We start from the raw sequence: 15,564 nt of genomic DNA, 5'->3' as shown, positions 1-15,564 counted from the left end.
GGGTGTTGAGTTTAACTATACTCCAATAAATGACCCTAAAAGACCAGTGTTCAAGGTCTCTGCTTCTCCAGGCTCATTTTAGGCTCTTCCACAGCCTTCAGGCCAGTCGTCACGTCCCTCCTGGCCTCAGTTCCTTCAGCTGCAGGATTTTGGCTAATTTTGCCCTGTTCAGCTCTTCTTTTTCCTTTGAGCTGGGTCAGAAACATTCAGTCCCAGGCACTGGGGTTGCTCCCTCCCTTCTATCTCCACTTCAACCTCTTGCTGCACTGGCCAAATGTGAAGAGGGATTAAAGTCCTCAACTAACAATCTCTTCCACAATAACTCAGACATGTGCTCTCGTTTCAAGGCAGGCATATACGCAGCAGCAGGAACCATTCCAAAGCTTAAATGGGAAAAAAAATTCCCCTTATTTCTTTTTTTCCTAGCATTTTTCCAGTTATTGGTTTGGTTGCCTTTAGGATCACAGTTCAGGAGATGTAACTATGGCTTTGGGACTGACCAATGTAATTCCTGGGGTGTTTCCTGGGTCTCAGAACACCCTGGAGATCACCCACATAAAGGCAGAAGCTTTAGTGTAAAATTGTATATATGTTAAACTGAATTAAATTGCAGTTATTAATACTCTATATAATTTCTACATTCATATTCTCCTGTCTTCCTGCAGAATTCAGGAATTCAGGAATTTTTAAATCCTTAAAATATCCTCCAAAATATTCCTTCGCTTCTGAGTACAACAATAAAGCCTCTGCCATCCTTTGAAGGATGCAGGGTCCTCACAGAACACTGGAATATTAAGGAATTGCATCCAAACAACAAGAGGTTTTCATTTGACAAGACAAAGACAAGACGAAACACTTTCAGTCCATTCAAACCAAAAAACCTCAAACTGGAGGTTAATCAAAAATCAGCTTAAATTTATACTTTGACTTCAAACTAAGATATATTCAGGGGCCAATTCAAATGTCCTACTCCTAGAAGACTACCCTTACATCAAAACCCAAATTCTTGAAATCACCACTATCTACAGAAGTTTCTAGTACAGTAAAGTCCACAGAGCCGTGGTTTTGGCATTCTTGCTCCCAATACAAGTGTGGGGATTTATTCCTCCCACCTCTGGACAGCTGAAGCCTGAGCGATGCAAGTTCCCTGGAAAGGAGAGCACTGAGCTCCCAGATTCAGCAAAAGAAACGGAGTGAAGAACTAAAAAAAGCCATTCCCTCAAGGCCCTTCACTATCTCTGTCTCCATCCTTTGGACCCTCTCTAATTGCTTTATATCTTTCTAATATTGCAGGTGAGGCTGCCCCAGGTCAGCGCAGAGCGGGACAATCCCCTCCCTGACGCTGGGCCTGATGCCCCCCAGGACACGGCTGGCCCTCCTGGCTGCCAGGGCACTGCTGACCCATGGCCAACTTGCCCTTTTTCAAGGTCCCTTTCCAGGTACTGCTTCCCAGCATCTCATTGCCAGTCCGTCCTCACGTCTGACCCAAGGGCTGTTCCAGCCTGAAGGACTCGGAGGCTGCGCTGTGTCCCAAGCGGAGCCGGGGCCGCGGGGCCGCACTCGCTGCCAGCTCAGCAAAACCGCACAATGTGCATTTGGCCTCTCTGACTCAGTTGCAGCTCAGGAGAGAAGGCTGGTGGTGACTTCATCTCGCCTCTCTTCAGGGGAAAAACTCCATGTAAATATTTATTATATCAAGGGATTCGATGCAAAAAACATGAGGTATTTATTACTTAATTATCTCACTCAATATTCAGGAAGACGTGGCTGAGCAGGGAGGTGGTTCAGGAGAACAGGCAGCATTAATCTGAGTTTTTGTTGTTCCAAAATGATGCTTTTTAAAGTGATCTGAATAAAACACAAATTGTGATGCTCAAATATATTAAAAAAAAAGATATGAAATGGAGATCCAGACTTGGAAACGCACATGGAATATGAGTGTAAATCATTACTGAATCTTAGTACACCCAACAGCATTACCTGAAGCATAAAACCATGTAAAATCTGGGGTGCCAAATAAACAGAATGAGACAGAACAGGTAACATTTTTAAATATGAAAATTTAGAGAGAGTCAAGCACTGGTAAAGATAAACTGCACCCGCCTCTCCCAATCCAGGGCACGAACGCTGCTTATGGCCCACAGTACAAAGAATTTAAGATTAAAATACACATGCTGAGCAGCAGGAAAACCTTCCCAACAGGGCCACTAGGCCTGGTGGAAATCCTCCTGCTAGGAACAGAAAAATGTCATCATTTTAGAGTTGAAGGTGTTGAGAACAAAGTCCCGTTATCTTTCTGGTAGTGTTGGCCCAGTTCTGTTATCAGGACTTTATTCAGGTGCTAAGCCAAACCTAAACACACCCTGATCCAGGCTGGGATTAAAGATTTACAGGTCTTGAGTGGGAGAAAAGCCACCCACAAGCCCAAAAGAATCTTGGAGATGCTGGAAAATGTCTTTCCACATCCACACATTCTCGATTATCAATGGCTCCATATTCAGTCACGGTCAACAGTGAATAAAAACAAGTAAATAAAACTGAGTAAATAAAAAAAAAAATCAGAGGAGAAAGCACTAAATATGATGTTTAAGCTCACACCTATCTGGAGTGTCGTGGTCCCTGGGGAACTGGCAATATTGCTCCCCAAAATCCTGTGGTAAAATTCAGAGGTGGTTGGAGGGAGTGACCAGGAGCTTGAAAAAGCAGAGAAGAGGAAACGCAGAGAAGAAATGAAAGAGGAAATGTGATAAAAATAAAAAATAAACACCCTCCTAAGCTTCCCACCTGTCTAAAACCACAAAACTGAGGGCTTAGAAAACTCAAATCCAAATCCAAAAACTCAAAACTTAAATCCAGCAGAAAACCCCATCAGCTCATAGATAGAGCCAGCCCAGCCCCAGGACTTCATCTGCCCAAGCCTTTCCTTACCACGACATAGGAAAAACCTTGTTTACACAAGGAAAATTCCCAAATTAAAGTGGGATATCAACTGAAAAATCTCTTTTCCCAGCGTAACTCCACGTGGGAACACATTGTGCTCCTGTCTTACAGACTCATGTAGTGCAGAACCATACAAGAAACAGTTACTTTGGGATGTCTAAATGTACATACTTGGTATAAAAATGCCCGACTAAACAGCAGGGTGTGAAATTCCTCCCTTCTTTTCTCCAACACCATCTGCTTCAGGTTCAGGCGGTGTTTGCAAAGTGAGAAACCAGGAATTAACCCCCTTCCCCATTTCTCTCTATTCCCAGCTGACTTCCCCAGCTTAAAATAATCCCTAAATATTCTTCTATCATCTAATATGTTCAAATGGGCCGTTGTTAGACGAGAAATGAAAGGAGTTAAACCTCATAAAACCTCCTTTCTGGATATGTCTCTATACATTTGCACCCTAAAACCAATTCCGGGCAGCCTGGGAATGTTGTTCACCACTGGAAATGGTAACAAGGTGTGAGGAAATCTGTCCACCCAGGATTCCTCCATCCAGGAATGACTCCATCCCATGGAGGATTAATTGCTTGTTCAGCAACTGCAGGTTTGGCATCATGAGCAGAACCATTTATGAGAATTAAAATGGGCTTGATACGATAAATCCGTGGGGTAGGAGAACCTTATTATTAGGAAGTTCATGAGAAATCCATGACATGGGAAGACATCACTATTATTAGGAAGTTCCTGAATGAACATGTCCAGTGTCTGGGTCGGTGCTGGTGCTGCAGACAAGGCAGATGCCTTGAGTTCCCGACATCCCTCCAGAAGATTCCAAGGCTGACAATCCAATGTTTTCATTTAGGAATGAGGATTTTTACGTTTGGTCTCAATTAAAGTAGAAAAGGAATTTATAGATGCAGCCATATACATACACATATATATATATAAATATATAACACCACACAGACACAATAAAATCTAAATACTGATCCATTTCCCATAAATACAGAGCCTATAAACAGGTTCTGAAGGCACCCTCTGTCAGTGATACAGTCTGGCAGTGCAGAGAGTCTGAGGCTTCCCCTGAAGCAAAGATCCTCCTTGGGATGGTCTTGTCTCCTTTGAGGTGACTATTTCAGCAGCTCCTCAGCAAATGGCAGGAAAATTTGGCTTTATGTTGAGGCTGATGCTTCATCCACTGACAACCTCCCACCCGCTGCACGTAGGCAGCCTCAGATTTAATTTGCTGGAATTTGGGTTGTTTTAAAATGGTACAGCCCCTCACCCACCCTCCACCCCAGGAACCTGGGAGAGGCACAGGAAATTTACTGATCCTGTGTGGAGAAATCTGACAGTCCAGATTAAACCATGGGGGTACTTGGGTGAAAGTTGGATTTGATGATCTTGGAGACTTTCCCCCCCTCTCTTGCTGTGACAGTGCAAGGTCGTGACTCCTGCAATAGAAAACTTTCTAGGTGAATAAATAGATTGTTATCCTTCCCAATCCAGGAGTTTGTCGGTCCGGGTAGACCAGGATTTCTGGTCTTTACCTTTTCCCCATGGTTAGTTCCAAGGGAGGAGGCTGCTGCTGCAAAAGGCCTCTATTTATAGGAGGCTCCAGGCTGGAGCCTGAGGATGCCCGAGGGTTGTTCCCAAACCACTGGAAATAGCGTCATCTTCAGATAGAAGGTTTAAAAAAAGATTCACAAGGCTCATTGTATTAGATATCACCAGGAAAAAAAAAAAAGGGAAGAAAGGGTAAAATAATCCCATGGTTCTGTCAGATGACTTTGTGGAGGGTATTTTGGTTTCCATAACATCAGCAGATGCCACAGCAACAATTCCATCATGGCTAAATGTTGTTCTTGCAGACAAATTCTACTGGGATTTTAAGAAAAATCCTTAGTGACTATTCTTTGTCATTTCTTTTTTAGCAGAAGTATCCAAGTATCTCAGCAACCTCTTCAGCCTCCTGCAACCTTTGGAGATCAAGGAAGGATTCAGAGCAGGATCTACCCACTTCAGGTCCCTATCACCGTGACATCAAGACATCAATTAAACCCTTAAAAAGCCCCAAATACCTCAGATAAATTCACATTTTGCAGTAATAGAACTATTTTTCTGTCTTGAAACACAATATTAACTCCCTGCTCTTCATCTGTAGGCTAGAGACTGTCACTAAAGTGCTGGTTACTCTCTGGGCCAGCGAGGAAGGAAGGACATTTGGAACATCCAAGATCTGAATATCCCAGAACCCCAGAATATGCTGAGTTGGAAGGGACCCACGAGGATCATCCAGTCCAACTCCTGGCCCTGCACAGGACCATCCCCAAGAGTCACACCAGGTGCCCCAGAGGAGCATCCCAATGCTCCTGGAGCTCTGCCAGCCTTGGTGCTGTGCCCACTGCCCTGGGGAGCCTGTTCAGTGCCCAACCCCGCCTTCTCAGGGGGAAGAACCTTTCCCTGAGATCCAACCTGACCCTGCCCTGACACAACTTCAGGCCATTCCCTGGGGTCCTGTCACTGATCTCCACAGAGATCAGGGCCTGCCCCTCCTCTGCCCCTCACAAGGAAGTTGTAACTGCCATGAGGTCTCCCCTCAGTTTCCTCTTGTCCCAGACGCATCATCAGGTTTTCTTCCCATCAAACGCACTCCTCCACACACAGTACAGAAATCCAGGAAGAGGAAAATAAATGGTTTAACCCCACAATTCATTCACCCAGGAACTGGTGCCCTCTTGTATTTATAGAACACAAACTGTGCCGAGATGCCCCTGTTTCCTACCAGCAGAGCTTTCAGCGCTCCTGCCAGGATCCAGGGGATCCCAGCCCAATCACAGGAATCCCCTTAGGGATGACACCATCTCTGGGGAGGCTGCAGAAACCTGTGCCCTGAAATCTCACCTCACTGGGGTGTCACCTCTCTCCAGTCTTAAGCAAGGGTTCTCCCTCCCTGAATCTCTTCTAGGAAGTGTTTTAGTGAGGTTTACAAAAACCCAGCTGGTTTGGCTTTGAAATAGTATTAAAGTTGGCATTTTTATGGTGGATAATGGGATAGAGCTGGTCCTAGAAATACACATAAGGTTTCCCATTCCCTTCTCAAAGCATCTATTGAGCCAAGTGCACCAGCCACTAAAAAACTGAAATTAAAAGGGGTTTGAGCAGCTCTGCTCCACCTTATTGATCAAAAATACAGAAAGTTAACAGAAATCATCCAACTCAAGAGCAAACATTCCCCAAAAGATTTACTCAGAGCTATATTGCTTAGTTTTGATTATCCTTATACTCCAACATGTACCTTCAGTTCTCTTGTCCTGACTGTTGTTGGATGTTTGGAGAAGCCTCCTCCGCTCCTAATTAACAGACTAAACCATCCTGTACCTGCTACCTGCTGAATTACAGCCTGGAGTTTTGTTATCTGTTAATCTGAGGCTGGAAAGCGACACCCAGTCTGAACCAAACCTAAAGCAAAGCTTAAAGTTCAACCTTTCCCACCTAATCTGCCAGGGCTATTGAAGGTCTTAATGCTCTCAAGCCTGACCTTGGAGAACACGTGTGAAGCGACATTTCCCCTCTCTCCACACAAATCAACACTGGGAAGCAAAAATCCAGCAGAAGATTGGGATGGCATCTTCAGCAGATGCCAAAAAATAACTTCTCCAGGATATTAAATGGCACAGCAGTAAGTTCAAGCAAAGGCAAGGAAGGAATCGCTCATGGATGAGCCTCTGAGCACAGATCAAGGAGACAAAGGAGCAATGGGTAAGGTCTCCACGATGTTTTTGTAACCCAAAATGTTTATTTAAAACCAGCAAATCTCTGGCTGGATTTTATTTCACAGAAGGCACCGAGTCATATGGGAAATGAGAGGTTAAATCTGAGCGATTGAGTGGACTCCTTAAGCAAAGAGAACTAAAGGGACAATTTAAGGACTTTATCAAAGCCACAAACTGTCAACACTCAGTGGCATCAGAGAGTAAATACTGCCAATCTTACCTGTTCCAGTTTGAAGATGTGCTGGTTGAAGTAGTGCTGCAGGCGCTCATTGGCAAAGTTGATGCAGAATTGTTCAAAACTGTTGTTTTCATAGTCTTCAAACCCAAAAATATCCAGGACTCCAATGGATAAAGTCTGCAAGGAAAATAAGAGTGAGGATTAGAACAAAAGCACATAAAGCCAGTGGATTGTTTGTAGGGAGCACATAATCCAAAGAATACAGATGGAATTAAATCGAGTTAATAGCAGGATTTTTCCTGGAATCGTTGATATGGTGCCATCTGGAAGAATTCACCCAATCAGAGAGACAACATGTAACTTTAGATATCTGGACAGATGGACTTGCTCTAAGAGAAAAGTCCTTTGAGAGGTGGTAGTTTTTTTAATTTATAAAAAAATTGCCATCTTTGAAGAAACTTGAATCCAGTTCCAAGTTATTCTCTTGTATTTAAAACAACATTGATCTTTCGAGGAGAAAAATGGAGATAGGTTTGGGAAACAAACACTTGCAGCCCACCAAAACACCCTTCCAAGGTGAACAGTGTCCAAGCAAACCCACTCCAACTGCAAACCTTGGGAAGAAACTCCCACCAGCACACATAGTTTTGGGATGAGGGGGATGGAGAGGCCTCTCTGTGTTCCCCTTAGTTCATGGGCAAGAGAGCTGTGAAGAAGTACCCATCCAATGTTTGGGTTTTTTTTACCCATTGGCACTATGATCACTCACAGCCCCTCAGGTCAACTTTGAGCACTTCACCAGGGGCAAGGCTTTCCTTTCCCTGGATCCATATTCCATAACAGGAATTGCAGGATTTGGTGAGTTACCAATTTAAACTGCCTTTTTTCCATCACTTTGATGTTTTTGTGAACCTCAGCCATATCCCACCCCAGCCTTTTCTCCAAGTTGAAGAGCCAAAGCCTGTTTGGTCTCTCTTCTCTCCTACAACGACCTCCTGAGATGCTCCTCAAGACGTGGGTGCACGAAGGTTTCCTGTGTTGGTAAAACAAGGCCAACATTGCTGTGAATTCACAGCTTGCTTTGCATCCTCCTGGCCCCCTCCCCTCTCCCAAACCAATCCCGCTCCCCCTCAGGGAATGGAAGTCGTGGACCCCTGGCCAGGCGTATGTTGGCCCACAAGCAAGTACAACCCACCCCTTCCCAGCTCAGACTATCCTTCCTACCCTTCATGGAAGCAGAACTGGGGATCTTTCTCCCTCGTGAAGGTGTTGGTTTTCATAAAACTGAGCCTTCTGCCCACCAGGTGAATTTGGCAAAGCCGGGGCAAGAGGGACATGGGGATGTGACAGCAGATAAACCTCATCCACACAGGGGGAAAAACAAGCTCAAGGTTGTTCTGCTGCAGCTTCCAAGCCTGTACGTGGCTATTCTGTTAAACATCTAATTAATAACAATTAGTTACAAATAAAACTGTCCACCCAGCAAGCCGGTTGTCATCAGAGGGGGAATGAAGAGTCTGAAGGACATGTGCACAGAGAGCTCCACCAGCAGCTCCTCAGTGCACTGCGCCCTGGGGTCCAACCAAAGCCATCTCCCTCACACACAGGCTCCATTCACCTGTTACAATTAACTAAACAGAAGTAATGAGAGAGGTAAAAGCATTAGCAAATGAACCAAAGCTCAAGTAGGGAGGAGAAACTCCCTCTCTCCTCTGCCCCTCAGAAGAACCGAGAGCAGTCAGGAGCCGCCGGCTTTCAACTGATCGGCATTATCTGCACTCCGGATTTTGTAAGACTTCCTTCCTGAGACCAGCTTAACTCCACTGCCAGGAATATAAACAAGACTATCCACGAGTCTCTCAACTCTATGTCCATTTTCAACAGACCACATCAGCTGGGAGGAAAATATTCCTTCTGTGCCCAACTCCTGCCCAGGGAACCACCTCCGGCTGAGCCAGCAGAGCAACCGCAGGCGGAGCGGCCACGGCTCGTGAGCTGGAGCTTTGTGTGACATGGACTTGGGCTGCTGGAAGAACTGAAAACACAAGGAAAAAGGCTTTTAAGCACAAGGATAAGGCTCTAAACCATTTTCCTGAGAGTTCTTTGGCTACTTTATCCTTCGCCCAGGCCCTTCTTCCTATCCCAGGGCCAGGCAGACTCTGCCTTTCGCCCGTGCCATGCCAGGGATGAAGGCCCTTGGCCAGCTTCCCAGAGTTTGCATCACTTGGAGAAAGGCCCGTGAGAAACAGCCGTTTGACCAGAGGATGGGAATTAGGAACCACCAGAGCAAGGACTGAACCTGGCAGAGGAATTTGCTCCCACTCGCTGCTTCCCAAGGGTTGATCCTTCTCCTGCTCGTCCCAACGAGCCCTTTTGTTCCCAGACATTCATTAACTGACAGCCTAACGAGCAGAGAGCTTCTGCCTCATCTTTGTTTCAGCTATATTTCAGGGAGAATCTTCCTTGAACTCTCTGTCTAATCAGCAGCTCCTACTTTATCCATATTATACATGGAAAAAGTGATGATGGAAACAGGACAAAGTGACTTTTTCTCATCCAATGCTCCCTTTGCATCGTCCCTGTGTAAACAAATCCCAACCCCAACCACCCCACCCCTGAAACTCCCCATGATAAAAGTCTCTATTCCACCATATAAAACCAAGACTTACAAGATGAAATGCTCACATTCCAGAATCCTTATGATTTCCCAACACCAGCTTTCCCAAGCATGGGGCTGATGCTCTGTGGGAATAGTTAAGGCTCTGCCACGAGTGAAGACTTTAAGCTGAACAAGGTTTTTAAGCTCCCACGGACTTGATTTCATATGAAACAACTGAGCACAAAAAACCCTTTCCCTTTTTTTCCTGCCCTGGTTCATTTATTGCATTGAAACTGCTACCAAATATATTTTAATGTGGGCGTGGAAATCCATTTATCAGGTAAAACACATAGAGTAAAAACCAGTAAAAAACAGTTATGAAAGAATCCTATTAAAATATTATATTTTAAAGCTCTCTTTTTATATATTTTTTTCTTTTGCAGACATCCACAATTAAACATACCAAGAACTACAGAAATAATCTGTATTTAACAAAATCCCTGCAGGTATCAAGAGGTAAGAGTGGTTCACTCTGCCCTGGTTGTTACACAGAGTAAACCAGCATTTTTCTCACCTCACTGTTGGTGTAACTCCCAAACCGTCCCAGAACACAAAGTTTCAGATGTTGTGAAGTGTTTTTTGCAGAGTTTCACGCCAGAGAAATCCTGGCAGACTCTGCTGAGAATCAGGTCATTTGCTGTGGAGTTTCCAAAAGAAACAGGTCAGTGGATGGCACTGGGTAAAGCTTTTTGAATTGAGAAATTTGGAATTCGTGGCTGTTTTTCTGCTTTCTGGCTCAAAAAAATCTCCTGGCACCTTGGTAAAAAGGGTTATATCAGTTTTTCCATGATAGAGAAGCATAAACCTGCCAGTAAAGAGCCAATTCTTGCAGCAAGGTGCAAAAAAATTATTTCCATTGATGTCTGAGCAAACGACATTATTTTGTTAAACTGCCTGTTAAAAACCTGTGATCTGAGTGCTTTTAAGACTAAATTTGCAGCCCAACATTTAAAGAAAAGAATCAAAGGAGTTTTCTTTACAAACCTTTTAATTCTTCAGTTTCAACCCACCCCCCCCCTTTGAACAGGAGCCACGAGGAAATCACACGAAGATGAAACAGAATTTAGGCCTCCACTTGCCAAGTGTAGTTTATGTGTTAATGTCGTTTCTTTATCAAAACTAACATTTCAAATTCAAAAATGTGGGCTGCATTAATTAGCATATCAAATCTACAGCAAAATTACTGCGATTAAAAGTGTACTTTTATAAGGAGTTTTAAAATCTGCGCAGATCCTGGTCAGGGAGCCTTTCTGCTAGAGATGATTAAAAAAAAAACCTCCAGCTTCACTAAAACTGGCCCAGTCAGGACACTGAAACCCAGCACGAGTTTTAAGGGCTTTTGGCAGAGCTCTGGAAGCTCCGTGCTCCCCAATTCCCCAAATGCCAATAAACAGTGAATGTTGGAGCTGATTTATGGAGCCCCAAACGCACTTTGGTGATGTCACCCCACCATGGAGGTGTGTTTTGGCAATCACAAAGAGGTTTGTTTCAAATTCGGGGGGAAATCTCATTTATTACTAATTTTTTTAAATCTTTTATCTCTTTGAAATTTTAAAATTTCTTTGTTTTAAAATATTCCAAAACCAATAGTGGAAAAAATCTCCCACAAAACCCAAAACAACCCCACAACCGATCGCCACTAAATCTAAAAGGACAACTCCAACCTGCATCAACCCAATACACACAATGATATAAAGTGAGAGGCAGGGATTTGCTACAATTTGGGAACTTGACCCCAAAATGAATGAACTGGTGCACATTAAAACACATTGTGTGTTCAGCAATTCTCACTCTGTTTCAGGTCAAATCACCAAGAATTAATTGGTTGATTAAATTTAAATGACTTTTCTTCACGGCCATGAATTCTTCATGAATCCAACCATGAATTTTCTTTATGGCCATTAATTTTAATGAACTTTCTTCATGAATTCAACCATGAATTTTCTTCATAGCCATTAATTTTAATGACTTTTCTTCATGGCCATGAATTCTTCATGAATCCAAGCATGAATTTTTCGCCATGGCCACTAATTTTGATCTTCTTTGTGGCCATGAGTTCACCATCATCCCCACGTAGGCAGCACGTCACCCGAAAACAGCAGCAGGGTGATTCAGGAAGAAATTAAGACACTTCACAAGAACCAAATGGGAAAAGCTTAAACAAACCCCTCAGAAATGCCTTTTGATCCACCACAATCTCCACTATATCATCATTTGGAGCAACGAGATGGACTTCTAACAATTCCTAACCTGATTTATGGGAGGGGAATTCAATAAGAGACTCTCTGAGGTTGAGTAATCTCATTCTCCAGAGAAGGAAAAGGCTCCGACCTCATTAATAAAGGTCAAATTTCAGACAGTTTGTAGGGGATCATGAGAACATAAAAGAAGTTGAAAGAGAGGGAGCTAAGACCAAGGAAAAGGGAGTCAAAGTGAAGCCGATCCACAGCTGCCATTACCATGAACTATCAAATAACTTATTCACAACTCTGCTCAGGAATAATATGCTACAAATCCTGTCAGCAAGCAAGATAAGCCAAATCCCACTGTGTTTTCCCAAAATAATTCACTGTGCATTTAACTAAATTTGGATATCAAAGGTCTGATTTACATCTCCCAAATACTTGCTTGAAAATGGGGAAGAGCGATGGCCGAGTGTTTATTTTTTTCTACCCAGCTTCATCTTTTGATCTTCTCCTTACTGCTGACATCAAATAAACACATACTGGGATCTGAAAATTGTCTCCATTCCCATTGTCCCACTCAAATAAAAATTTACACTCACAAAGATAAACTTTCATGTTAATTTTTCTCATCTACTTCTCCCATACACACTCTGAATTCAGATGGTTTTGAGCCTTATTTTACCTCTGCATAATGTGGTTTTCATCTGAGAAAGTCTTCTGCTCAAAATCCATCATCTGACACCTTCTGAACCTTCCCAACCTGCAGGATTATTTCAAAACATCCCTTAGAAGTCAGAGGAATATCAGTGGCAAGTGTGGGTTGGGATCAATCCAGGGCATTTGCTGCAGGGTGAGTCACATCTTGTCCACTCGCTGCCCACTCAGGAGTTGCTGAGGTACAAGTCCACCTCCCAGCTCCTTGCTGGTGTTGCCCAACCTCATGACCCCACACAGGAGGTAAAGAACCTCTATCCTCAGCTGGGGCTTCTCAGAGCATGAGCTGAAAAGGATTTCAAGAGGACTGTGAAGTGGTAGGAAAGCCCAAATTAATGGGCATTGGCTCCATCCCTCCAGGGTGGTGACTGTTGGTTGGTGTCTCAGCTGCAGAGCCAGGGATGTCCTCGGTCTGGCAGCCACGTTATTCGTGGAGGGCGAGGAGCAACTATTCCAGGCCCTGCCCAGGTCAGAGAGAGCTGTCTCCTCCCTCTGTGCTGGAAGGATGAAAGTCAGGGGCTAAAACAAAGGCCAAGGAGGTGACGTGGTGGAACCACTCGAGGGAAAATCAGCTGGTCAATGTTTAACAAAGCTGCTCTGTGCAAGGTACATGAACCTCTCCTTCATCCTCTGCCCAGAAAATGGGGAGGATTTGGGCATTTTCATGATTTCTGGGGGACTTGTAGAAATCCTCATGAAGGGAAGAGGAGGGCAGGCACTGATCTCTGCTCTGTGGGGACCAGTGACAGGACCCCAGGGAATGGCCTGAAGTTGTGTCAGAGCAGGGTCAGGTTGGATCTCAGGGAAAGGTTCTTCCCCCAGAGGGTGGTTGGGCACTGAACAGGTTCCCCAGGGCAGTGGGCACAGCACCAAGGCTGACAGAGCTCATGAAGTGTTTGGATGATCCTCTGGGGCACCTGGTGTGACTCTTGGGCATGGTCCTGTGCAGGGCCAGGGGTTGGACTGGATGATCCTTGTGGGTCCCCTCCAGCTCAGCAGGATCTGTGAATCAACGTTCACAGAGAACTCTGAAGATAAACCGAACCATAGTCCTGCCCGAGGAGTAGACGTTTCCTGGGATTTTAAGCACTGCCTTCCTGTTTCAGAAAACCTGGCTGGATCTTGGCACGTTCCTGCAGCTCTGGGTGCTGGGTGTGAGCCAGGGAAGTTGGATCTACTCCAGCACAAGGACAACGCTGCTCCTGGCGCTCGTGGCCTGACCTGGATCTTACAGCTACACCACGTGATGTGGGGCAAAAAAAGGGGGCAGAAACCTGGGAATTGGGAATTCATGAGACAACACAGGGAGAGGGGCAAGGGGGAGGTGGTTACGTTCCATGGGAGTCTTGGCTGCAGGAAGCAGAGGGTTAATGTGCAGCGGCAGTGCTGGAAAACAGCAGGAATTTGGGCTGTTCTGGCTCTTACCTGCTGAGATTTGAGGTTGGGAACCAAAGTTTAATGGCCCATAAACACCCACCGTGGTGCCCTGCCCTCACAGACGTGCTGACTAAGCAGGCAAGAGTGTCCTAGTCTGCTTATGCATTTAAAAATTAATTTAAATAAATTTAAATAATATTTTTTAAAAATAATTGGATTGGTAATAAAAATTAATTAGCATTTGAGATGCATTTCCTTATCAAAACAAATCCACCTTTCCTGCTTCACTGAATACACAAACAGTGTGGGTTCTTTTTTTCTCCTGACAGCCCAGACAAAACTTGTGATGACTTGGGGAAAAAAATCAGGAAAGGAACATAACATTTTTGGTAAAATATTAAACAGAGGGAGAGACAACATGTGCAGTCAGAAGACTCACTGGGTGTTATCCCTTTAACAACCTCTTCTTGCCAGAAAAGCAGAGAAACAAACGTTAAAGGCATGGATTTACTTCCAGACCACCATTAGGCTCCACAAGGATTTCTGGGGAGTTAAATCAAGGAGTGACTGCGCTGGAAGCCTCTGCAACTCCACTCCTATGGCACAACAACACAGAGTGTTGGTGCCCAGCACAACTATCCCCCTTTTGGCAGCTGTGGATTTACTTTGGATGCACAACCCCCCCACACCACAGAAAACACGCCCAGGATTCCCAAGCTGAGAGTAGTTGAGAGCTGCATGCACAGGTGAGCACAGAGATATCCATACCCCTGGGAATTCTGGGGTTGGTGTCCACCACAGCTCCTTCACCATTTCTCATTATTTTTATGAAGCAATTTCATCACAACACTCCACATTAGCAGGAGTTCCCCTTTTCCCCTCAGTTACATACAGTCCTCCAGTTTACACACAAGGAGGAAAATCAGTTGCCATCACTCCTGGAGGGGTGGGGGAACAGGTTGTTGTTGCTACAACAAAATCTCTTCCCTGGTTGCTTTGAGGACACAATATTTGAGGGGTTTCACTCTCCTCAGGCCAGCAAACACCACTTAAAATAACATCCTCATTTATTAATCAAGGAAAAGTTAACTTTATGTTAAGCAGGTGCTGCCAGAGCTCGAGTCATGTTTCACCTATTTTAAAACCACAAGAGCACAGCCCAGGGGTCTGCTGGGACGTTACCTTGGTGCTCTCCTCCATGTCCTTGGAGTTGAGGAGCGCGTGGTTGATCCGGAACACGATCCAGTCGAACAGGGCGCTGTACAACGACTTGGCCATGGAGTTCCTCACAGTCACAGCCTGAGGGGGAAAACAAGAAAAGGTCATTGCAAAGGATTCCTGCTCTGCTCTTAAAATGGCTTTTCCTTCTCAAGCTCCCACATCCAACACTCCTATTTCTCCCTTGCCAAAGCTTTTGTTCGCTCTTTTAGTTGACGCCGTGTGTGCCAGCAGGAGCTGTGTGCAATCCCAGGGCTGGGAGATGTGGCCCTGACTTTGGCTCAGGTTCTTTTGGTGCATTCCAGGGGATGATACAGAAGATCATACCATAAATCCCAACACTGGTGACAAAAAGAAAGAAAATAAATATATATTCTCTGGTGACCAGTGACAGGACCCGAGGGAAGGGCCTGAAGTTGTGTCAGAGCAGGGTCAGGTTAGATCTCAGGGAAAGGTTCTTCCCCCAGAGGGTGGCTGGGCACTGAACAGGTTCCCCAGGGCAGTGGGCACAGCACCAAGGCT

General features: G+C 44.8%; 1 protein-coding gene across 7 annotated transcripts in view; it reads right to left on the bottom strand.

Annotated features, from left to right (window-relative positions):
- Positions 1 to 15,564, bottom strand: part of MYO9A (myosin IXA) — a 168,372-nt gene that overhangs the window by 52,444 nt on the left and 100,364 nt on the right. For all 7 annotated transcript variants that reach the window (XM_027889155.1, XM_027889197.1, XM_027889171.1 and 4 more), the window contains 2 exons: positions 15,007 to 15,123; positions 6,931 to 7,065 (listed from right to left, as the gene is read on the bottom strand). In XM_027889155.1, the coding sequence (XP_027744956.1) occupies positions 6,931 to 7,065; positions 15,007 to 15,123 (252 nt within the window). The remainder of the gene's footprint in view (positions 1 to 6,930; positions 7,066 to 15,006; positions 15,124 to 15,564) is intronic.

The sequence above is a fragment of the Empidonax traillii genome, unplaced genomic scaffold (assembly GCF_003031625.1).
Source record: "Empidonax traillii isolate 1590-97213 ecotype Southwest subspecies unplaced genomic scaffold, ASM303162v1 scaffold12:size2584012, whole genome shotgun sequence".
Lineage (NCBI taxonomy): Eukaryota > Metazoa > Chordata > Aves > Passeriformes > Tyrannidae > Empidonax > Empidonax traillii.
Note: the sequence above shows the minus strand (reverse complement) of the source record. Positions and strands in the feature narration are given on the sequence as shown.